Source organism: Amphibalanus amphitrite, unplaced genomic scaffold, assembly GCF_019059575.1.
Source record: "Amphibalanus amphitrite isolate SeventyFive unplaced genomic scaffold, NRLGWU_Aamphi_draft 000024F_arrow, whole genome shotgun sequence".
Taxonomy (NCBI): Eukaryota; Metazoa; Arthropoda; class Thecostraca; order Balanomorpha; family Balanidae; genus Amphibalanus; species Amphibalanus amphitrite.
Genome location: NW_024881520.1, coordinates 1,081,577 through 1,105,944, shown reverse-complemented (window position 1 = coordinate 1,105,944; position 24,368 = coordinate 1,081,577). Strand labels below are relative to the sequence as shown.

General features: G+C 57.7%; 2 protein-coding genes across 4 annotated transcripts in view; both read right to left on the bottom strand.

Moving 5' to 3' along the window:
* Positions 1–1,553: 1,553 nt before the first annotated feature.
* On the bottom strand, positions 1,554–3,917 carry LOC122392998. Of its 2 annotated transcripts, none has more exons than XM_043388454.1 (3): positions 3,721–3,917; positions 3,291–3,471; positions 1,554–3,019 (listed from the first exon to the last, which is right to left on the bottom strand). In XM_043388454.1, the coding sequence occupies exons 1-3, from the start codon at positions 3,827–3,829 to the stop codon at positions 1,705–1,707; spliced, it is 1,605 nt and encodes a 534-aa protein (XP_043244389.1). In that variant the 5' UTR covers positions 3,830–3,917; the 3' UTR covers positions 1,554–1,704. The 2 variants fall into 2 exon arrangements, with proteins under 2 accessions (XP_043244389.1, XP_043244398.1); XM_043388463.1 differs by having other exon boundaries at positions 3,727–3,889.
* Positions 3,918–4,253: 336 nt separating this feature from the next.
* The window catches only part of LOC122392993, a 48,796-nt gene continuing 28,681 nt past the window's right edge, over positions 4,254–24,368 (bottom strand). For both annotated transcript variants that reach the window (XM_043388428.1, XM_043388439.1), the window contains 19 exons: positions 21,645–22,695; positions 19,339–20,855; positions 17,748–17,851; positions 17,007–17,322; positions 16,619–16,768; positions 15,904–15,994; positions 15,194–15,363; positions 14,610–14,747; positions 13,147–13,458; positions 12,482–12,535; positions 11,005–11,505; positions 10,438–10,584; positions 8,275–8,408; positions 7,668–7,946; positions 7,119–7,414; positions 6,600–6,839; positions 6,238–6,368; positions 5,713–5,853; positions 4,254–5,460 (listed from right to left, as the gene is read on the bottom strand). In XM_043388428.1, the coding sequence (XP_043244363.1) occupies positions 5,326–5,460; positions 5,713–5,853; positions 6,238–6,368; positions 6,600–6,839; positions 7,119–7,414; positions 7,668–7,946; positions 8,275–8,408; positions 10,438–10,584; positions 11,005–11,505; positions 12,482–12,535; positions 13,147–13,458; positions 14,610–14,747; positions 15,194–15,363; positions 15,904–15,994; positions 16,619–16,768; positions 17,007–17,322; positions 17,748–17,851; positions 19,339–20,855; positions 21,645–22,695 (5,907 nt within the window). In that variant the 3' untranslated portion in view covers positions 4,254–5,325. The remainder of the gene's footprint in view (positions 5,461–5,712; positions 5,854–6,237; positions 6,369–6,599; positions 6,840–7,118; positions 7,415–7,667; positions 7,947–8,274; positions 8,409–10,437; positions 10,585–11,004; positions 11,506–12,481; positions 12,536–13,146; positions 13,459–14,609; positions 14,748–15,193; positions 15,364–15,903; positions 15,995–16,618; positions 16,769–17,006; positions 17,323–17,747; positions 17,852–19,338; positions 20,856–21,644; positions 22,696–24,368) is intronic.

Sequence of the window (24,368 nt, the reverse complement as noted above, 5' to 3'; positions counted from 1 at the left end):
GCGCCACATGACAGCTCCCGGGGGTCGACGCCCTCCACCGGTGGCGTACCCAGCTGGCGGCAGCGTGACAGGCGGCGGGTACGGCGCACCACCCGCGCCCATGAACCGCCGCCGCCGCCGCCGCCACCGCCACCTGGTGGCGCGACCCCGGGACGCCTGGCGGGAGCCGTCCAACTCTGAGGCGGGCTTGGCAGGAGACGGTCGCAACGACACCTAGCGGCGCGCGAGCACGCATCCTACAAGCGGGGGCACCGACTGCCGCCCAAAAAGCCCCGGATTGCGGCGGTGGCGCTGAGATAGAGTGCGGTCGCCCAGGGAGGCGGCCGCCCACGAAGGTGTCCACCGTCCGCGAACACCGGCTATGGGCGGTAGCGTGCGCTACCGGCTGAGCATCGCGCGCGTGTGCTACCAATCCAGGCGACCTCCAACCAAGGACCAGTTCATGGCGGGGGGTCGAGGGCCAGAAGAGCGAGGCGATACGGGCGAGCGTGGGAAGGAAGAGCTGGCAACAGATCGGAGCTGCGAAAAATGCGGGCAGCAGGAGAAGGGCTTGGCAGGAGGGTGGCAGGCGGAATGAACAATGGGGCGATGAGCGGGAGCGTGGGCAGGGCGGCCGTGCATGTAAGGCGTGGGGCGGGTGTCTGTAGAATGTAGGTATGTAAGATGTCTGTAGAATGTATGTAGGATGTCTGTAGAATGTATGTCGCATGTGTTGTGTAGGTGTAATGATTGTCAAGCGCGAATGAGATAGTGGAAAGGTTCTCACCCGGGGGAGTAAGGGGACCCTTTTTCACCGTCCGTGGGAGGGAGAATTATTATGTAAGGGCAAAATTGAGCGCGTCAGAGAGTGTGTGGAGCGGCGGGCCGGAGAACCAGAGTGCGCGTTAGGCCAGTCCGCCGTATGTTTGCCTCCGGCGGGAAAGGCGTGCCCGCCGGGTGAAAGGCAGCGGCTGGCCGGCACCTGGGACCCGCGGGCCCGTCTCTCGAGGCATTTGCCAGTGCGGTGTCGTCGGGGCAACATCTTTCGGTAAGCGATCTTTTCCATCCCCCCTAAATTAACGCCGCAGCGCCCAGGCGCTGCGGAAGTCCCCGACATATGTCCTGGATTTTATTTGGCTTTCCGACCCGCCGCAAATAGCGGTGGGCACCCCCGTTATATCCAGGACAGTCTCATCTAAATTATATTCGTCGGCGCGGCGCGCGGTATGTATGTACGTGTGGGTGTGCGTAGGTGAGTGAAATGTGAGTAGCGCGTGATCGTAAGCAAGCACGTGAGCGTATGATTTATGAATGTCCCTCGGATCTAAAATATATCGTAAATGGAATGTGAACAAAATATTTCATTGGGGGAATGGCCGATGCCGGGCTGATCTACGGTGAACGTGTACGAACAATCATACGGGCCGCTTAGTTTAATACACCCGGGTGGCAGGCGGGCATTGTAGAGTAACTTTGGTTATCGTAATGTCTGTATATGGGGGGAACCAATAAAAGGTTGCAGGTTCCGATGCGTGAGACCCCTACAAAGTGAGCATTGTGTAATAATGCACAGCGCTGTTCGTGCATATAACTATCATATTCACGCTTGTCGGCACTCCGCAAACACGGATCTTGACCTAGCCGGCAGCGGCCGTGGCTTTACATGAACAGGGCAGCTGAGTACGAATCCAGTACGAATCAACAGACCACTGCCAGCGGGCGGTGTCACCAGTGGCCGCTCGGTCGGCCGTACCCCGCCCAGGACCAGTTCACACACGGCTGAGGTCCGTGTGAGGGCACGATGGGCTGAGGTAAGTGTGCGGGTACAATCGGTTGAGGTACGTGTGCGGGTACAATCGGTTGAGGTCCGTGTGCGGGTACAATCGGTTGAGGTCCGTGGGAAGACACGCTAGGCTGTGGTAAATGTGAGGGCACACTCGGCTGCGGTCCATGTGAGGAGACACTCGGGTGCAGTCCGCTCTGAAGTGCTGCCGCCGGCGCTGGCGCCATGGCCAAACTACCCGGCATTGGCACTGCTCTCGTTGCAACTCCCGCTGCGCCTGTCACAGCCGCCGATCCAGCTGCCTTAGCCGCCTCCTCCGCTGCCTTCGCCGCCCGTCGCGCCTGCTGCCGCTCTCTGTACAATATAGTCCGCACCGAGGCCAGCGAAGGGAAGTGGTCGGGCCGGCCGGCTCGCTCCCGCTCCTGTCTGTACAGCTGCGGCATCGGCGTGGTCTCAAGGCGCGCTCGCCGGCGCAGCTCTACTAAACACGCGGCGCGCCGACGGGCCTCGGTGGGTGGCTCGTGTGCGTGCCGCTGCCGCAGTCGGGTGAGCCGCCGGCCGCGGGTGGTGGCGGTCGAGCGGCACCCGTCCGCGGTGCATGTCCAGTACTCGACCGGTGGCGAGCTCTGAGTCACCTTCCAGCGTCGGAACTGGAACTCGAGCACCTGCATGGTTGGCAGGCCGCGCGCGGAGGTGCCGAATATGGCCGGCGGCAGGTCGGTAGTCTGCACCGCGCCGGCCCCGGCGGTCATCCCGCTCCGCTTCAGACTGCTGCCCGTTCCCTTCCGCCTCGGCTCAGTCCCACGGGCACGTTGTCGGACAGTTCGCGCCGATCCTCTGCTGGTTTGGGTCTCTCCAGCTGGGGTGTCAGTGGACCGAGTACAGCCCACCAGGTCACCGTTCGTGTCAGAGCGTTCGCCCTCTGAGTGAACGGCATCATCCGGTCGTGGTGATACACCCTCCGTCACATCTCCCGTGTTCAGGTCAGCATCTATGGAAGTCCTTGCCGACCCTTGACCATCTGCTTCGCTGTAGTTGATGTTAGTGCCATCTGGCGCCGATACAGCACAGGCTGCGGCACGGTCGGCGGTGTCGGCTGCCGGTGGCGACTCGGGCTGGTCTCCAGCGGCCGCCTGGCGAGCGCGGTACAGACGGGAGCGTACCGTCTCGTAGGACGGCAGCGCGCTCGTGATTGAGGCCATCAGAGAGTCCAGTTCCTGCTGGAACAGCGCCGGCACCGGCGTCCGCAGGTTCGTCCTGTTGGCACAACAGAGTGACCAGTTATCGCAGGGTAAGGCCTGCCCTGACTGACCTCAGACCTGGCTAGAGCTGGCCGACTGACATTAGCTGAAGTGGCACTATTGACAAGATCACTGGCCCGATTGACTTTAGCTAGAGCTGCTTGACTGACCCAATTATGACCTGACATAAAGCTGTCCACTAACCCAGCTGACTTGAGCTGCCCGCCTGACCTGACTGACCTGAGCTAGAGTGGTCGAAGTATTCTGACCAGAGCTGCCACACTGACCTGACGCGCCGCAGCAGGCTGGCGGTGAGCGCCTGCGCCAGCTGCTGCTGGGGCGTGGCCGGCGGGTGGGCGTGACCACGGGCCGGCACCCCGCCCAGGAGCGTCACCAGGCCGTCACGCGTCACGGCCGTCATCGGACAGTGACGCTCTAGGCAGCTCCAGTACTCGGCGCCCTCGCTCGCTGCCGGCACACGTGATCCGGGGTAGAGAGATCACTCATATACCTAGGTAGGACATACACCGGACTTGGACTCTCACGCCGCACAATGCTACACTTAAGTGGATGTCAATGTTTCAACACAGCAACCTCAAAGGAGTCACGGGCCTTCTTCGATGACTTTGTCATTATTTGAAAGATAAAGCCCAACAAACTTGTACGTCGTTATGAGCTGATAAAGACAAATAATAATTCATATCCGCGACCACTTACCCTTACTTCGTCGGAAGAGGTGTCCATTGACAGTGAGCCGTTTGGTCCCCGCAGCGTTGATGTCCAGAATTTCGGCGAGTACCGTCGCCGGCCCGCCCGCGCCGGCCATGGTCCCAACCTTTAGTGCCCTGATCCCAACACCGAGAATGGCGGCGCGGGCCGCCGCCGGCCGGCAGCCCACGTCGCCCGCACGGGACCAGTCCATTTCCAAGGACGGGGGGAGTCTCGGTGACGGGACCGACCACAGCGCCACCTATCCCCAGCGGCCAAAACCTGCCAAGCTCAAGCCCGATACACGGAGATTCGAGAACCCGTGAGAGGAAAACTCTCGCGAATACGCATGGCCTTCGATAGTTGCCAAACGAAAGTCACATCAGACGGCAGATACACGGTATGCTCGCACTTAATCTGTTGTGAACAGAAAACGGTTCCCAACCGAAGTTATCATTAGGGACGGATCGATCCCCATAGCAGGAAACGATATTCTACATAGCAGACAGTCAGCTCATTCTACATAGCAGACAGTCAGCTCATCTCCTGGGACAGGTTTTTATTAGTTCTCTCTCAACTTCCATCTAGTTGGATCACAAATATCAGGGCGTCTTCGGGGCGGGTCGTCCGTAAAAAAGGAGCGGCCTGACCAGCAACAAGCCTGGGCCACACCTCCACAAAAGTAACAAAACACAGACACGGCATAATATAGATAACCACAGATCGGGAAATGAGAAGTCTCTGGTGGTCCGGGCGTCTCTCCAACTGTACCGATTAGACAGGACGCCAACTGAAGAATGCTTGCAGGTCAACAAGTGTTTTATCATAATTCGGAACCTTGGAAATGGGTTACCACCGGCCTGATGACACGGCAAACTGACCAAGTGACGGAGATCAGGCAGGGAAACGACTGTGGCATGGCAGCTACTGTGAAATTACCGTCGAGGTGCCACCGGGATTGTCTACTCTGTCATGGAGAGTTGTTGCAGGTAAGCATTGAGCGGTATGATCTAGGAGTGGATGAGAGGCTGCGATGGGAAAGTGAAGGGGAAATGAGCAACAAGGGATGGTTGGATGGGACATGAGGAAATGGGAAATCGTTAAGCACGGGTGGTAAATGGATGCTAGGATGTTGTAGGTCCCACTGGATGGGAAGACGGTCACCAGCCTCGTACCTTATAAGCTCTCGTATAATCCAGTCCCGTGCCAATTACGTCAGAACGACAGTCACAACCCAGACACAATAAGAGCTGCCACATTCGGTCGGCGTTCGCGCAACCCACTCGGCAGACACGGGTTCACGGGGACCATAGAGCGCATGAATAGGGCGCCCACGGCCACGGGCCAGGCCCAGCGCCCGGCCGACAACACGCTACGAGAGTACAGACCGTCGACATCGGTCCGGCGTTATGGCAATAGTGAACACACGGGAATGCTCTACCAGCAAATATCTCGAAGGTCCCACCAAGACAGCGACCTCAGCGCATGGTCCTAATAAACAAAACACTGAAAGTTCATTGTTTGAATCACGTCGTAGCCCGATGGCACGGGCTAAATCCCGCCCTAGCACTAGCAGTGTCCAGTTCCACAGTAACCCTTTTTAGAACGTGGACACTACTTGCGTCTGACCGCCTTTTCTGCCAGCTTTTCCGCCTTGCGGATTATACGCTCTCGGTCTTTCTTCTCACGCTCGGCGTGCCGTCTTTCACGCTCAACATGGAGCTTCAGCTCCTTGACTTTCCGCTTCACCTGCAAAAAAGAGTTGTATTTCAGTGTGCAGTGCTGAGCAAGAACAGACAAGTCACATAGCTTATCGCCGAGAGATGTGAGTTGATCCCAATGAGCATTCCATCACATTTTTCTCTTGCAAGGAATACAACTCATGTCAGGTTTCAGGCTCCGGTGAGTAGTTTCCCGGCTGCCCCCTCCCTCTCGCCGGCGAGTGATCCCCAGCTAGTGGTGGCTCAGCCCTCGTCAGAGGTCTCCCGTCCATAGTCCCACCTTGGCCTTATCGTCGGCGTCACAGCCGAGCTGGCGCAGCTGGCGGGAGTCGAGCTGCAGCAGCTGGAGGCCGCCCACGCGCTGCTCGACGAACGGCGACACCAGGTGGTCGAGGCCGAGCGTCAGCAGCCACTGGCCCACCTGCAGACACGGGGCAGTGAGCAGTGAGAGAGAGTGGTGAGCCGGTGAGAGAGAGAGAAAAAAAAAGAGAAAAGGAGAGAGGGAGGAAGAGAGAAAAAGAGAGAGGGAGGAAGAGAGAGAGAGGGGAGAGGGAGAGAGAAAGAGGGGAGAAGGAGAGAGAACGAGGGGAGAGGGAGATAGCCGATCGAGTCAGAACGCATCGTCGCAGCCAACAAAGTACTCACGCTACCGTCAAATGAAAGAATCTCATTATAATGGGGGATGTGTAACTACGAATACTCAAGCCATCATCAACTTTCACTTCGGTCGGACCGAACGACTCAGTAGCAGGCCTCCCTCCCTTCCCCACACACAGCCCTGTGACTTGTGAGTTGTGACGTTTACCTGTTCCGGAGACCAGCAGTACGGGTTGGCCGACTGGGGCAGAGCGGCAGCCGGAACACAGCCGCAGTCCGCGCCGCCGGGGCCCGGGTAGCTCTGACGAACACTGCTGCATACCGCGCCACCGCCCGGGCCTGAGGGAGAGTGATGGGAATGGTCAGGGCGGGGATCATAGGGATCGGGGAGAGGAGCAATGACCGGGGATGCATGAAATGCGTATTATGGACGAACTACAATGCTGAGCGAATAGGAAAGTCCTTTCCTGATACGCTTTTACTTGCTAATGCATTCGGGGCAAATGGCACAGCAATGCACTACAGTCTACAGCAGGGATCAGTCAGCGGCCAGCGCCCATCGGCTCTCACCTCGACAGCAGCGCTGCGGCGTCAGAGGCCCGTCGATCAGCCGTTCGTGTGAGACGGTCCTCGGAGCCGCGGCAGCGCCGACCCGGGCAGCAGCTCCGCCCCCTCCGCCTCCGTCCACCAGTCTCTCCAGAGAGCCGAGCGGCGGTCTAACCGAGCTCGGCGTCAGACGGGCCGGCGGCTCGGCGGTACCGCACCCCTCGCCGGGGAAGTAGGACGGCGTGTGCCGGCCCGGCGCAGTGCCTGCCGATGAATCAGCATAAGTCATTTATATTGTGCAAGCGACACAAAATCGGGCCCAAAATGTTCTTAGTAACAAGTCGGTTCTCTTGCCTGCAAGCCAGCCTCAATTACGAAAAACTACATCAATAAAGAAAGCCCAATACACAGTTTCCAGCTGACGATGTCGGGATCTCTTAGCGAGTCCACATGATCGAGTCGGCCACCCGGCTTCCTTTAAGGATATCGGTGGCCGCTGACATCGTGTGATAGCACGGGGAAAGGGCAGGATCTAGTTCTCACCTCTCGCCACCGCCGAGCACGGAAAGCAGCTGTCGGTGCCGGCGTCCAGCGCCGGCAGTCGGCCGGGGCCGCCCAGAGCGCGGGGCGACACTGCTTGCCACTCTGCCTGCCGCTCCGCTTGTCTGTCTGCCTGCCACTCGGCTTGTCTGTCGGCCTGCCACTCGGCCTGACGCTCCCCCTGTCTGTCGGCATGTCGGTCGGTGTGTCCCAGGCGCCACACGGGGTCAGAGGAGGCTGGTCTCGGTGGCCGTTCCTCCCCGGCTGACGGCCAGCACTCGGAGGAATCGTCTTCTTCCCTGCGGAAAGGACACAGTACCGTCAGTCCCACGGTAGGATTCTTATCGCCACACGGCCGAGGAAGCGAAAGAAAATCAGCAGATGGCTGACATTTAGATTTATGAACATGAGTCCTATGAAACCACTTAGAAATCGTATTCGAGTTCCTTGCAACTTCCGATATGCATGCAACACATAATGTAAAACAGACCGACCAGCGACATCAACCCTAAGATCGGATAACCGGAGATCCACGTAAGTCGTGCTACTAACCTGTCTGCGAGCAGGCTCCTCAGTTGTTCGTTGAGCTGCGAGCGCTGGCTGTAGTGGCCCGACGACCGGGGGCTGACTGGAAGCTGACCGGAAGACGATCTCTGCGGAACACCGCCGGAGCCCCGCTGGCTGCCCGACGCGCGCACCGGTGGCGGATCTCGGTACGGGATCGCCGGCCTGCCACCTGGCGCCGGCTGCTGACACTCGTAGTTGGCAGAGTTCCTATGCGGTGGCGCTGAGACTGGCGGCTGTTTCGGCCGTTGATTCTCCGTGTTGGATCTGGAAAGCCAAAATCGCGCACTCAGCAAAAATAAGAAAGTAAAGACGAAAATGAAACCCAAAATGGGCACTCAACTCTATCGATGAATATACTGGAACAACTATGGAGGAGTGAGAGAAACAGTCAGCGACAATGCCGAGCTATCGTAGACTTCAAACTTTTGGCTGATTATTATCTCCAATCATTCATCACGGCCTGACAAAAGCTCAGGTACAGAAAAGCAAGTCATAGAACATGTGAAGGTTTTTATGATCACACACACAGTCACTGCTGAGCCCCTCCACCTACAAAGTGATCATCCCCGGGCACCGCCGTGGCTGCGCTCACATGGGGCTGCCGTCGGGCAGACTGACGTCTCGAGGCGGAGGAGGGGGCGGCTGGCGGGCGGCGCGGCGCGCCGGGCCCGGTCCCAGCCCGTCCGTGGTGCTCTCCGAGTCGCCCGTCTCGTCACAGCTGAGGTCCTGCGGCCGCCGAGGGCGGGGGATAAAGTTAAACACCGATAGGTCGAGCGGTGCAGTCCCCACCCTCCCCACCTCGCCGAGAGCTGCTCTGGCCCTCTTCAGTTCTCACAGCTCGCCTACAGTATCCGTCCAGCTCTAACGACTCAAATGATTCTATCACCCTCTCACGGCTCCATTGACAGTGAAGGTAGCTCCCCTCACGGCTTCAGCTCGACCCATTGAAAGCCAAGATATCCCCATGATACGACCCCTTTCCTTGATAGCTACCAACCCATCGCCAAGAGAAAGCTGCAATAGCTTGCTCCCACTGAGTCGTCACTGGGAATGCCCACATTCAACCATTGCATATACGGTTCCCAGCCCAAATGTAATCAACTAATCAATCCGTCTTATGATCGTCCCCGACACTAAATAACTATTATTTGCTCACCTATAATGTGATCTGGAGGTGACGTAGTTTTCAAGACAATCTTCGTGATGAAACTTGGTGTTACCGCATCGTTGTGTCGATACTACATGTACTTAGTGTTCGTGTATAAATAATGGGATGGAGGTGAATGAATGCTGGAAGCCAATGATCGGACTTTGAGTGCTTATCTTTTTTTTTTGACTGGAATTTCACTTTTCTGATTATGTTATTGAGTTATCGCAATGGCTATTTTGTAGGGAAGATCGGGGCGGCAGGCTGTTGTTAGTCGCAACATGTAATTTTATGTTTTCAGATTATATTAATTTAATGTTTTTGAACAGCAAAATTTTCGATCCAGCAATCATTTAGCAGTTGACATGAAAACTGCTGAGCATTCATGCTAAGAACAAGTCAAAGTATAAATTACCGATCAGGACCCATACGGATCTAGCCAACAACGTAAGACCACTATGGTATTGTTGATTGGATCTTTTGACGCACAAGTTAGCTTCATAGTTTCCGGGCACTAATATTTCTTATAAAGGCAGCAACAACATTTTTTCCCCTTTTTTGTAAACATTCAATACAAACGTCTAAAAACCAGAAGAAGCAAAATGACAGCCTTTCTAAGGCATCATCAAACGCATCAAACCGACGAAGCAAAAAGGCTAAAAACGGAGCTGAACTGCGAAAGAGAGAATAAAAGCAGGGCAGAGATCCGATCAAAAACCGGCACGCAGCTCTACTACTACAAATACAGGGTCGGCTGGCGGCCGGGCAGCACAGCAGCTACGAGCTCTACCGACGGCGCCTTCATGGGGCGTGCGTGCGAGTCGGACAGACAGGAACGAGGAACTGTATACTGCAGCATCACAGGTCGGGACATGACGGGCAGCGGGGGACTGAGGGGCGGGATAACTGCACAAGGTCGAAGGTGGGAACGTCGGAGACGAAGGACTAAGGGACAAGACAACTGTACAGGGTCACGGCGGGAGCTAGGATAGAGGACTAAGTAACGGAAAAACTGTACAGGGTCGGTGACGGGAGTGGGACAGAGGACTAAGTGATGGAACGACTGTACAGGGCTGGTGATAGGAGGCATGAGGGTCAGTGGAGGACATGGGTTGGTAATACAGCTTTACAGGGTCGGCGGTGGGAGCAGGACAGAGACCCTGGTGGGACACCAGACGGCGCCAGCGGCGACCGCTCGGTGAATTAATGGACGGACAGGTGCCCCGTGGACCCGCGCCGCCAGACTCCATGCGACTGGACGCGGTGTGGCGACACTGCCGCCCCGGGCCGCCGTTCTCCGTGCAGACAGACGTCAAATAACACACGGGACTCGCGTCGGCTCTGGTCCAGTTAGCTCGGTTTATTAGTCATTGCTCTCAGTCTCAGTCTCAGTCTCAGTATCAACAGCCATGCATGAACAGAGATGAGTATGCAGTGTCGACAATATTGTAGGGGCGGCCTCTGCGGCGGCCATCCTGCGCACGGCGCTACGGCACTACAACGAAAGACCACACAGACAAAGTATACAGCGGTACAAACAAAACGCGGCCGGCCGGCGCCCGGCGCAGCAGACTCTGGCTCCGGCAGCTACACAAACACCTGTCTCACCATACTGCCGGAGCTGACGTTGCGCCGGAGATTAGGCGGCTGCCGCTGTGAGAGCGCGCCGCGCGTGGCCAGCTCGGCGCGCGACCGGTGCGCAGAGTTGTCCAGCAGCTCGTGCGGCGGCACGGCGCGGTCCAACTCCTCTGTCGCCTGGCGAGGGAAAAGGGAAGGCGCGTTAGAGAGAGGGAAACACAAAATTACTTTACTATAGGGGAACATCTCCGGACCCGCGGGGGCAACGGGTAATGGGAGAGAGCAGACTGAAAAAAGGACAATGGAAAGAGCTGGCTGTGGGCGGGAGTCTTGAGCAGGAAGTGAATAAAGCAGGTCAAATGCCGATACTGTACAATTTACATTGAAAAAGAGCGCACTCCAACCAAATCAAAAGATAGTGCTTACTTATAACACACAAACCTACTCTGACCTGATAGCTGTCGCTGCTTCAGCGGCAGCGGGCTCAAGATACACCGCAACTCTACATCAGGAATGAAAATGATCCTATTTTTGCCAAAGACACAATCCTATTTTTTCCAAAGACCAAGCTGCACCGTCCCGCCGACTCCGACTCACCCGGTGCGGCGGCGGCGTGTCGGTGGAGCCCTCCGTGTCGGACAGCTCCGAGGTATCCAGCCGGTCGGACCGGCCGCGGGGCGGCGGCGAGACACGGCGCGCCGGTGGCACCCAGCGGCCGGCCGGCTGGCCGGGCAGCTGCACCGGCAGGCCCGCCTCACGCTGCGTGTCCGTCAGCTGCCGCTCCAACACCATCAGACGCTCGTGAAGCGCGCGCACGGCTCGGTCGTACTCGCGCTCCCGGCCCTGGTGGTACTCCTCCTGTGACAGCAGGCCGGCCTCGCGGCGCTGGAACTCGCGGATCAGCCGCTTGGCCTTCTGGTACTTCCGTTCGAGGGTCTCAAGCTGCACGCGCTGGGCAGCTAGCTGCGCCTGGAAGCCGGCCGCCTCCTGCCGCGAGCTCTGCAGGCGCTGCTCGTACTGCTCCAGCTGAGAGAGGGCGTCGGCCAGCTGGCGCCGGTCGTCCTCCGAGCCGGCTAGTGACGACTCCAGCTCGCTGATCTGGGGACGAGAAGAGAGGGTTATCTCACTGATCTGCGAGGACTCCAGCTCGCTGATCTGTGAGGAAAGGGAGAAAGGACTGTCTTACTGCGACTGATCTGACGGAAAGGGAATAGCCCACTGGTCTGTGAGGACAAGGACTACCCCGACTACCTCACTGATCTGACGGGGGGGGGGGGGAGCAAGGAGGACTATCTGATTTGGGTGATGACGTGGGATTCGATATCACCTATCTACGGAACAAGGACGACTCCAGTACACTGACCTACGGGAAGTGACGAGCGGTATTGGATAGTATTGAGTTGAAAAAGAGGTTCAATAACAACTCACGCCAACATCGACATGTAACACCAATATTGACTATGTCCGTAGCAAATGGTGCGAACAGCATCATTTATTCGTCAGTGCTAGCATGACGTTACGCGTACTACACAAACAGCGCAGTAGAGCCAAGTGACCGAACCCCTCCACCATAGGATGCGTCGCACGGCGTCTTCACACAACTGATCAGTGATCTATGAAGGTAGGTAGTACATTTCGCCCAGCACGGCAGGTTGCCACACGCCAGGGCGCGTCAGACTCTGCTGCATGATCCCTATTTCACCTGCACCGTAGGGTTAGTCTGCGACTCCACTCATACCTCTGCTAATAACGCCAAGCACACGCTACCCGCTATTCACAGCACCTCATGCCAGCTATTCACAGTATCGTAGAAGAAGCGGCTTAGCGCTGGTCGATCGACGAACTGCCGGTAGCGGAGGATGCGGCAGGGATCGGTTAGTAAGGCGTTAATTGGTGCGGCAACTAGCAAAATGTGTCCATTGGCGCTGCATGTGAGACGTTAGACTGCGCTGCAGTTAGTGGGGTGTTAGCGTTATTAGTCCAGCATTTTCAGCATTGTTAGGCTTTGCGTCATTAGTCAGGCGTTAGTCAGCGCTGTTAGGCATTTTTAGGCATGGTCATGGCAGACTCTTACCCTGACGTTAAGGCGGGCAATCTGTGCCTGAAACCGCAGGTGCTCGTCTAGTGCCTGAAATACACCGAAAATTCACAGATCGAGCGACACACAACACCGATGCAACGGAACTTACACGCGGAGTGAGGCGGGGCGCACCAAACAAACCGATAACAAACTGGCGGCAATGTCTGAGAGTGGTGGCAAGACCAATGAAGATAGGTGGCACATTTAATGACATTGCAGAGACAACTAAATGCAAAACATATAAAATTGGGTAAGGAAGAATATTCTAAAACTTCTAGGAAGCCATTCAACAAAAAGTTTTTGCTAAGGATATGGCTTGCCGGTCTCTGTCATAAGCTAGCAAAAGTAACAAAGCATGCGACCCGTAAAGCCTTTATCAAACATGTCTTTTCACAGACGCGCAAAACATCAGCAGATAAGATCGCACAAGAACTGAAACAAACGACTGTTGAACGAGTGGCATGTCCCAAGCCATGAACCAATAACCGTCCACAGACTGCCAATCAAAATCCTCGCGTAGGCGGACCAGACAAAGCACAGCAATCCGAAGCAATATCCATCTCTAGCCCGGCAGTGCTGGGAGCTATAATCCCCCTGTGTATTGTCCGTGCACATGGCGTCAACACTGAAATATATTGTGTGGGCGGGGCGGCACCTACCTCCTTCAGTCGACTCTCCAACTCCGGCTGCTCTGGCGGGGGAGGCGGCGGTGGTGGGGGTGGCGGCGGGGGCGGCTGTGCCGGCGCCGTGGCCTCGCTGGCCTCTGACGCCGCTGCCGAGCTGGTCGAGCTGTGGCCTCCGGTCAGGTCACGCGCCGTCGCCTCCTGGTAACTCGGCGGGTCGCGGCCCGGCGCGCCGGCTTTCAGCTGCTCCAGCATGCGCTTCTGCTGGTCGTAGTCGCGCTGCAGGGCCCGCTGCCGGTCCTCCCGTTCCCGGTCCGCCTGCAGCGACTGCCGGATCAGCTGTGCCACCTGCGCCGCGGAGGGAACCGGGTCAGAGCCAGGTGAGACGGGACAGGGGCGGACCAGACAGGGTGAGCGGGACCGGAGGCCTCCTGCACCAAAAATATTTCGCTTCAATGTTTAGAATCTGTTCCATCGGAACCAACGCCAAATCTCTACTGTCACAACTTATCCTACCAAGCACCTGTAGTTTACGTTATCTGCAGCTGGTATAAAAGAATTTACCACCGCATAGGTTACCTAACTACGAAAATAGTTGGCCGATTTTACCCAGCTAGGTATATCAATGCAAGAGCTCTCGGATTATGGCATGCTGCGATAGCAGCTATTCCCTAATGCTACATGGGAAGGGCAGTCCCAGCCCCACTAGAAACGCTTGCTATGCCACACCATGCATCGGATGCCTTCATCCATGAAAGCGCCCTATAAAACCCCCGTGTCAGCCTCACGATCAGCACGCCAGCAGCGAATTGCCCCGAGCCGAGCTCCGGTTTAATCTGCGCTGGTACGCAGTGGCACGGGGCGGCGAGGTCGCGTCAATTCCCTTTAGCCATCGCACGGTCATCGTCACTCAGTAATGAGTGTGGCCACCGCGCCAATACGGGCGACTTTACCACCGTACCGGCGCGGCAGATCGACCTTAATGTGATGTTTGTAGCCGGCGAACCCCATAATACGGTACGAGGGAGACCCCGGGGACTCGGTGGGGTCAGGAGGTCAGGAGGTCAGCTGTCTGTCCGCCGCCGACACATGAGGCCGGTTATATCGGCCGCCGGAGGCCGGGATCGTGGTCGGACCGGAGCCGTTCTAGGGAACGACCGGCGAGCGAGGGGCTCAGCCGGTGTTCCGCCGTCCCCAATGCCCCCCGTAATCCGTCTCGGACACCGAATTCAGCCTGGCTGCAGCGGCCAGTGGCAGCTGGCTCCACTGACGGACTGTACATAGCTAGAAGCTTAGCACAGTCGCAGGGAGCTGAGCTGGACTCCTACCCCTTGCAATTCCTAATACATAAACGCCTGCCGTGTAGTGGATGCATTGCCAATACCCCATTCCATGCCGGAACTCGTTCTGGCATTTCCAACGACCCCTCAAAAACGCACTAACTTTCACCACAGCCCCCCCCTAAAAAAGGCCCTGGCGGCGCCCCTGTTCCTCCTTACCTCGCTGTTCTCGGGGTCGGTCTCGCGTCCGATCAGGAAGTGCACGTGTCCGGCCGCGTTCCTGAGCACGGAGGCGGCGTACGCCTGGGTGACGCCCACCAGAGATTTGCCGTCCACCTCGATAATCTGGTCGTTGACCTGAGGGCGGGCAGAGAGGTCAGTCAGAGGACACCAGTCAACAAGGGCAGTCACACAATATAGAAAGATGTTGAACGGGTCTCGCTCTGTCCACGCGAAGGTGATGTGATTATCTGAAATTTGGGCGCGCCAACTACCGAAGGCGATGACGAAATAGATGCAATACATTCGATGTGCTGTTTTTGGTGTGTAAGTGCTGAGCTCAACAAATCTGCACCAATAATAATAATAAAAAAAAAACGCACGGACTCCTCACTTCCACGCAATAGCGCCCCTTTCCCCCAGACGTCCTAAACCAATGCGTCGTTGCCTTACCAGCGTCCAGCATAGGTCGCTATCCGCTCTATATCACCTCCTCTCCCGCCCTCCGTACATCTATGCGTATATCCCTCCCCTTCCCTTCGTACGCACATTTATGCGTTATACCCCTCCCCATCCCTCCGTACCTCAATGCGTCCGTCGCGATAGGCGGCGCCTCCTTCGGTGATGGTTTTGACAAAGATGCCGAGCTTCTCTAAACCGGCGTCAGCGCCCACACCCATGCCGATGATGCTCAGACCCAGGCCCTCAGTGCCCTTGTCAAAGTCCACCGCGAACACGTTCATCTTTTCGACACCTGTTACGAAACAAAAGACGGGGAGCGGGCGCCTCAGTCGTAGGCGCTACAGTGACCTCAGGGGAGAGGAGAGCCAGGGTGGGTGCCTCAGTGAGCCGTACAGCGAGCACACGGAAGGTTCGGAAAAGGGGTTGGGCGGGGGTGAGCGCCACAGCGGTATGGCGAGCTTAGGGGCACATTCCTAACAGGTGACATAACCGCATTCCGGGAAACAGTTGGGACTGGTGACAAGCAGTGATTTATTGAGGTCAAATATAGGACGAGACAAGAATTTGACACACCATAGCTTAGGGCGTATGCATACCTGGCATAGTTACGAGGATTTATGTCAGGAAGTGGTAGCTTAAAACCATCACGATAAATGCGAGGATGAAATCGTAGAGCGAGCGAAAAATGATCAACTGAGATGGTCCAGCCGTTCTTGCTCCGGCTCTTCAACCTCTAACCCTCGCATGAGAGTCCAACCATCCCCTTCTTTCCCCTCCCTCCACAGACAGTTGGGATTACCCGGCCTCCACACCAGCCCCGCTTCCCACTCACGTCGCTCGAGCTCGTATTCAGCCGACGCCGCCACAGGGTCGACGTCGTCGTTCTTTCGGTCGTACTCCTCGGCAGTGTAGGTGCTGTATACCTGTGGGAGTACAGGGACCGGGACGGGGTCATGGAGGGTTAGCATCGGATAGCCGCGGCCCAAATACCGACTGACAGCACACTGACAGTCGCGAGTGGGGACTGATGGACTCTGTGTAATTGGGTAATCGGCCGCTAATGAGGGAACATTCGATCCAGTCATAATCTGTCGAAATTCGTGGGATAATGACAAGGCATCATTAGCATGAGTTTTTAGCATGCAATTAGTTACCAGAATACGTGAAATGACATGAGATATATGAGGGAACAGGCCATTTACAATAGAATCATCAGCCCACGCACTTCACTTACATATTTTCCATGAAACAAATTAAGACAGAAATAACAACATGAATCTTCGTTACAACTGAGTCCAATAATCTAAATGGTTCACTAGGCTCCACACTCCACAGCTTTGCATAAAATACCCAATCAAACTCAGAACAGCCATCCCAAACACCTATACCATCAGTCCTCCCTCCAGCCTTTAACGAATTTTTCACGCGCCGCCCCCCCCCCCCGCCACACACACACTTCAGTCCCTTCCCCATAGCCCCTTCTCCCTTCCTTCCTGCCTCCAGTCGAGGCACCTTGTCCAGGCCTGCCTCCTTCGCTAAATACATACCTTGATGGGCTGCTGACTGAACCTGAGTCGCGACGGCGGCTTCCATGCGTCTCCGACCTCCACATCGTCCTCGTCGTGGTCGGGCAGCGGCGGCCCGTGCTCCCAGTGGTGGCCGTCCTCCAGGAAATGGACACCCTCCTCCTCCGTCACCTGACCAGACGAGAGGAGGGGAGGGGGGGGGGTCAGAGGGTCATCACACAGACCTCGGAGTACAGACTAGGTCTATGGTCACCAACTTCTAGCTCAAAAAATTTCCCACTCAAGTAAGCGCCTTCAGACAGTATCCCCCGGCGCGAATATCCCAGTTGCCACCCGATCCGTGCTCGAACACAGCCAGTCTGGCGGTACAGCAGTCAGCCCACCAGCCGGATCACAATCACATCCTCACCTCCATGAAGTAGCGAACCCGCGGCGCGTTGTCGTCATAGATGACGCTCAGCGTCCCCTCATCGGTGACAAGCAGCTCGCAGCGCAGGTGGGAGCTGCTTGGACCCGGCTCTGATTGGTGCACCGGCTCGGCCGCGGGCGCTGATTGGTCAGCTGGCTCGCTCGAGGACGTTGATTGGCTCGGTTCGGCAGCTCTGGAAGGTGATTGGCTGAGTGCGTCCACACCATTCTGCAGCGGCTGAGGTGGCTGCGTGGCAGTCTCCGGGTGTTCGGGGGTGGTTTTTTGGTTGTCTTCTGCCAGCAGAAGTTCCTTTGACCTGAAACAAGGTCAGGGTGGTCAGCTGTGCAGCCAATCATAAATGAGGCTTGGGGCACTGCCACCAGTACACGAACGTACTAAGTCTGCCCGCTGCAAGGAGCTCACGGTAGGATAAACATTTGACTAAACTAAATTAACGTCGTTCGAAGATACGACACGATTTGAAGCACCTACCACTTTTGATGAGGCACTCAACTAAATCGCCCAATAGCATGGCGACACATGCCGACTGAGGTGCTAATCTACAATGAAAGAAAGCGGTCACCCTCCCATCTCAACTATACTTTGATTTGCGCTGAATCAGATATCAAGGCTCAAAACACGTAAACGTTAACTTCAAAGCTCAAGGAATGACGTCAGCCCAGCCGCCAGTCAGCTGCCCTGCCGGCCAGTATTTGAGGTCAGAGTCACCCGAGCCCTTACCGCGTGCTGAGGAGCTGGTCAGCCTCCTCAGGAGTCATCGACTCGGGCTCCTCACTGTAGCTGCCCTCCCAGGCCTCCTCGAGTAGCACCGGGGACGAGCCGAACTGGAGGACATAGGGACATGGTCAGATGAGCCGCATTGGCGGACACAAGGACACACAGCCACGGTCAGAAATAGCGGACACATGGTCAGATGAGCCGAACTGGCGGACGCAAGGACACAGAACTAACAGACACGCGGACACGCAGTCACTCAGAACTGACGGACACATGACTGACGGACACACAGACACAGAGTGGGAAGACGTATACAGAATGGCGGACACAGGGATATGGTAAGAACTGGCGGACAAACGGATACGGGCACGACTGGTGGACGCACGGACACACATTCAGAACTAGCGGACACACGTCGGAGTTCGCATGGATTTGATCCTCGGACTAGCTCACAAACTGTCGGATATACACGGATACGAGAGGACTACGACTCCGACTCGACTACGACTGGTGGATCTACTCTACGATTTGCATACGACTACGACTACGACTCCCATAGGTAGAACTACTCCGGTTGCAGGTATTTCCAAACTAGCGTCGAATACTGAGCTCATTGACAGCACCATTACAAGAATACGATCATACCTCCGTGATAAGCAAACAAACACGGCCCGAAATAGTCCGGTAAAAAATCAGAGGCACATGATGTCTATTTCTGGGCCGAAAGCTGAAGAAATAAACAGCTGTCTGTTTGTGGTGTCTCGATATAGGCGCTGTCCATACATTCGGCAGGTGGCGGCCGGAACTCGCGGGCGGCGGGTGCTTGTTTTCAGAGGAGCTGTATGATGACAATGTGACAGAGAACTATGAACGGAGAATATACACGCAAGGCGGTACCTATAGCAGAGTCTGGATAAAATCACAGACGGAACAAACAGTAACAATGACTGCTTTTAGGGGTTCTCAAATCAATCTCTTGTGATGGATGAAGACGCATAACTCGCCTCGCTATCCCTAACTTGGCAAATATGACGAAAAAACCCTGACCCCTCGTTATCCCACAGTCCACTTCCAGCGATCACTTCAAAGAGCCCCTGCATACAGCCTCCACTCCACCTAACAGCCCCTGCGCACAGTGGGTTTCCATAACGGCTCCAACCACCCCCGAGGTCCCTGGTGCAAATGACCCGGCAGTCCCTACACCCCGCTGATCGTAAACCCGGCGGTGCACTGGCCCATTGTAGGAAATAAGGCCCTTTGCTGGTCCCAGTCGGGTCCAAACGATTTTGTTCTCCTTTACAAATTTATACTCCGGCACCTGAAATCTTTTAAATTTCCAGCATGTGTCATGAAAACTGCTATTATTACGCCTAAAACATGCAACTATAGCATTGAGAGAACACTCATCTTATCAACTGTCACATTGGGCCAAACATATGATTTTCCTGTTGAGTGTTCTAAAAGTTGGCCGGTGCTCCGGACAGATTTTATTCTCCGGGACCAGGACCAAAATTCACAATTCCAAGGCATTGTCCACTGCATCAAGCGATGCATACATCCCGCGGTCCCCTCACCCGGCCACCGGCCTCCTCACCTGAATCTGGTCCATCTGGGCGCTGAACACGGTGTCATCGTACGGCATGTCCTGTAGCTGATCGGCCAGCTCGGGCGACTGCGGCGAGCGGACCGAGCTCTCCTCACCGCCCGGGGAGCCGACCAGGGCGTCATCCAGACGTGGGGAGCCGTCCGCCTCCTCCTCTACAAAGGAGTCCACGAACGTCCCGCGATCACCCGGCGAGCAGGACGGAGAAACGGCGCCGGTCCCGTCCGCCGGCCGTGAGGGAAGCGGGGAGACGGCTGGGGCCTGCTCCACAGTCGCGGCGGCCACTCGCGCCTCCACCGGCGCTTCATCCACCGCGAGTTTCTCGGGGACTGATGGCTGGTTCACAGGTTGGGAGAAGACCTTGGGAGGGATCACCGCCTCATCCAGTGGCCGGGATAGAGATTCAGGAGGGACCGGCGCTTCGTCCACTGGCCTGGGGAGGGCCGAGGGAGGGACGGCTGTCTTGTCCACCGGCCGGGAGACAGCTTCGGGAGGGACTACCACCTCGTCCTGTGGTTGGGAGACGGTGGCTGCAGGCACCGGCATCTGGTCGGCCGCCGGCGGGGACGCAAAGCCTTCCTGTCGCTCTCTATCGACCGTCACAGAAGGTTTCGATGTGTCACCGACGGCCGGAGCAGCCACTGGCGAGGGCGAGCGCGGCGTCTTCTTCGGACTCGCCGGCGGCGAGCCCGTGAGACTGCCGGAGCGCTGCTGCGGACCGCTGGGCGAGCTCGGAGGCCGGGGGCTGGCCAGCGGCGAGGACGGCCCGCTACGCGTCTCCACCACGATTATTTCCTCCTGGATGATGCGCACTCGATCGGAGCTGGGTGATACCAGAGGTGAGGTGGCAGACGCCGGAGGCGCGGACGCCACCGGTAGCGCCGTCGGCCTCGCCGCGGGCGGTTCCACATCCCGGGACGGTACGCGGTCCAGCGACTCCAGGGAGTCCAGGCTGGCGATGGGTAGTGCTGGAGTGGGCGGCGGCGCAGGCGGACCCATGTCCAGCCGCAGCATTGCCTCACCGACGGCCTGGCGCACTGAGGGTGAGCTTCCACGGACCACTCGGGGTGACACGGCCGGCCGGTCAGACTCCTCCACCGAGTGGACGGCGGTGGAGGCCGGCACGCGCTCCGCGGCGGCCGGGGCCTGGACGCGCTCCTCAGCGGCCGGCACCGGCTCGGTACCGGGCACAGGCCGCGGCGCCGGAGCCTCCGTCCGCACGGCGGGGACCGGCGCGGCGGGCGTGGCCGGCTCGGATCGAGCTGGGGGCGCCGCCGGCGTCCGAGACGGTAGCGCCGGAGACGCCAGCGACGGTGACGTGTCAGCTGACGGTGCGACGACCGGCGGCGGGGTGACAAACGCGGGGCCCGCCGGCGGCGACGAGCCGCGCACGGGCGACAGTTGAGGCTTGGGCAGGGACACCACCGGTCGCTGCACCAGCTTCTGTGGCGTCGGCTTGTGACTGCGGTCCACGTAGGGTTTCTCGGCCGGGCGCACGGCCGTACGCGCTGCAACAACAAACACAGGACGCTGGTGAGTCAGAGGCGCCGCCCGACCAGCGGCACAGCGCCGGCCGCCAGGCGTATATCATGAAACGGGCGGATGTCTAATCCAAGCAGGCGGCAATCAAAGAAACCACCCAGACACCATATCCCTCCGGAACCGGAGTTCCGTCCCTACGACCCCAATTCAACTAGTGGACAACACTCCAAGTGGGAACAAAACACTCAGCGGCATACTTTCTATGGAGCACTTTAGATGAGCCGATTAGGACATCGCCATGGAGTTAGGGCTGGGCGGTTTTCATTTAGACTCCAAGCTCCCGAGTCCAGACAAACTACGGAGGCGGATAACACCGGTTGTCATGGTTCCCAGGAGGTCGGGTCATGGGGTGTAAAAGGCTTTCGTTGACGTACCACGGCTCATGCAGTGCGGTGGGCGTGATTGTTATGACTACGGAGAAGCACCATATTGCAGCTTTAGATTAATTCTAGAAACTATTTTATGGTGGCGTCAATGTAATTTGTAATCCACTTCGAAAAAAACGTGTTGAGCTATTCAAGCCATTCTAAAATTTCCTTCTTCATTACAATATGATTGACATTCTGATAGGTTATGGTACTACTTATGTGCAGAACTTTCATAAAACTTAGAAACTTAACACATACCTATAAAACAGAATGCTTGCAATCGACCTACCTAACTTCATCCCTCAGAACACACACTAATGCAATCTAAAAACCTGCACAATAGCCCCAGATCACACGCAGTCCACCCTCACTGAGCTCCCCAGTCACCTGGTCCGGTGGTGCCCGCGGCGGGCGGTGTCCGAGCTCCGCCGTCCAGTCCGTCCCCCTCCGGTGACACAGAGCTCCGGTCGGCGCGCCGCCCCGTGAAGTGAGCCATCCAGTTACGCTGCCGGTTCACCAGCTCGCGACTGTGCTGGTGACGGCGCGCCGGGCTCGTCGACGCGTCATCGGTGCAGCTGGGACCGCGCGTGGGCACCTCGTCCAGACCGGAGGCGCTGAGCGGCCGCTCGGGCGCCGACGCAGACCCCCGGCCGTCGTCCATCGTCCGATCGGGAGTCACTCTTTCACTGTGCACAGGTTTTGAGTCTTCAGGTTTCACGTCCGGTTTCACATGCGCGGGATGGACGTCGACCGGTGTCGAGTCCACACGAGGAACACTGGCCGACTTGGAGTCCGCAGCTGTCGGCTCTGGCGATTTCTCACTCACACGATTCGCACTGACTCTCGCCGCCGCGACATCCGCGGGTTTGGCGTCCACGGGGCCGGGTCCGTCGTGCCGGGCAGCGTCCGGACACCGGGCGCTGGCCAGCACCTCTGCGCGGCGCAGCGGGTCGGCCAGCCGGCGAGCCGGCACCGGCGCCTCGGCCACCGGTTCACTGTCCAGCAGACTGTCCACGGAGGCCTTGCGCGCGCCAACACCGTTCAGCTTGCGCGGCTCTCCGGGCGGCGGCGAGGGCGACCGAGAGACGCGGTCAAGCCGAGAAGCGGCCGACGCTGAGCGCGAGGCGGCGCCACCCAGCGCCGACGACCGGCTGCGCTCCTGGGCACCCTTGGCGCTCTGACGTCGCTCGACGCCGGCGCCGGCGGCCGGTCGTCGCTCGGCCATGCTCTCGAAGAGGGCGCGCGCACTGTTGAAGCGCGCCGCGTGGCTCTCCGTGCGGACCACGGCCACGTCGCGCTCCACACCATCACGGCTCGTTTTCAGCGGTGACATTTGGCGTGTGCGCGCGCCCACCGGCTCTGGTCGACCCTGCTGGAACAGGTGAGCCATCTGGGTGACCTTGCGAGCGGGCGCGGGCCGCTCCTCGGTGCGTGCCGCCTGCGGACAGAGCAGAGATCGGGTCAGAGGCGACTCAGACGGGTCAGGGAGGAAACACAGACGCACGTGGTGACAATGACGAACGTCGGGGATAGCCCGGCGCGGCGGCGCGGTGTGGCAGTCAGCCTGACCTGTTGACGGCGGAAGGTCCGCGTGGTGACACCATGGGTCAGTGACCGTCACGGGGACGGCAGACGAACAAACGCCGAGCGGAACACAATGCCGAGCCCTTCCGCCCGGGCCCAGACACTTCCGGCGGAGAACACAGGTGCTTTCAGGAGCGGAATGACAATAACACGGCCTAACAGCTCGACACGGGACCGGAATTTTAACAGCCTCATAATACGGAAGGAACAATGTAACTACAAACGCACCAGCTTAAGGATATCACACCTGGAATTGCGCAAGGTGAATTATATCAGCCTTCCAGAGGATAAACGCACAGCAAAACTATTAATCCTTAAAGTCATCTGACTAGCCGCTAGCACGGCCCAACCCCACACCTAAATAACTGGGTAGTTGCCCTGGTGGCTGGGGGCAGAGTCCAGCGGAGCGTCACCGGACCGGCCGAGTACAGCCCTCTGAGTCACGGTACCGGCCAGCGGCGCGCGGGTCAGGTGCGCCTTCCGCCGCGCATTCCAGAAAACATGTTTTGGCGGAAACGACTGCTCTCCGTCCCGCCCTCTGACCGGAGTGCATGAGCAGAATAACGAGAAAGCCCTACGTTCGCAGCGGTGCCGCAGTCGGCCCGCTTTAACCAGTGACGTCAGCCTGGCCGGCAGACAGAGATCCACTGCACAGTGAGTGACCGCGAACGGGCGGCGACCGACCTCAGACATAAACATGGCACTGGAGCCGGGCGGTGCGCTCACATCAGACAATAAATAAACACAAAAACATCACATTACGAAACCACTCATTACGTGTATGGTTACAACTTAGAACTAACCAATATGAGATCACCGAACAATCAGTCAAGACTTTCCTCGCCCGTATATCGTTCGGACCCCATTCGGGACAGACTGAGCGGCCAGAGGAGCCACCACAGACGTTGGTCCGGTCTATCTGCGTCCGTCGGTCCGAGGCCCGAGCGTTCTGCGTCCCTCTCCGTCGGGAGCGGCCAGCCGCCAGTGTAAACACTGAGCGGAGCGGGCCGCGTCGGCTCGCGAGCCTCCGGGGAGTGCCGCTGCCGACCGGACCCTGTTCGTCACCACCTCATTGGTCCGGGCAGGCGCGCGACGTGCGACACCACAGGTCAGAAACAATCGGCGCCACCGCAGTGCCGGCCGAGCGGGCCACTTCGTCTGATCTGACGACTTGGAACTGGTGATTTCAGGCTCAGCAGCGCCTTCAGTCCTCACCGACTGATTGGTTTGATGCATCATTAATCAAGCAATCAGGCGATGGGCGCTGAGGTTGGTAATCGTTCTCATCCTGAGAGCACATTTTTTCACCCGAGCAGCGCAGAAGGAGGCACGCAGCATGCGAATGCAGACTTCAGTAGGTCGAAAGGAACGCAGAATCTGAGCGAATGCAGACTTCAGTGCCTGATATTGTGCGTCCTGATATAACGAACCAGCCCACAATCACAGAAACGATATCAGTGCTTTTTTACCAGCTGGACCGCTATGTCCGTTGCTTTTTGGGCACCAATCGTTCACACAATGAGCGAC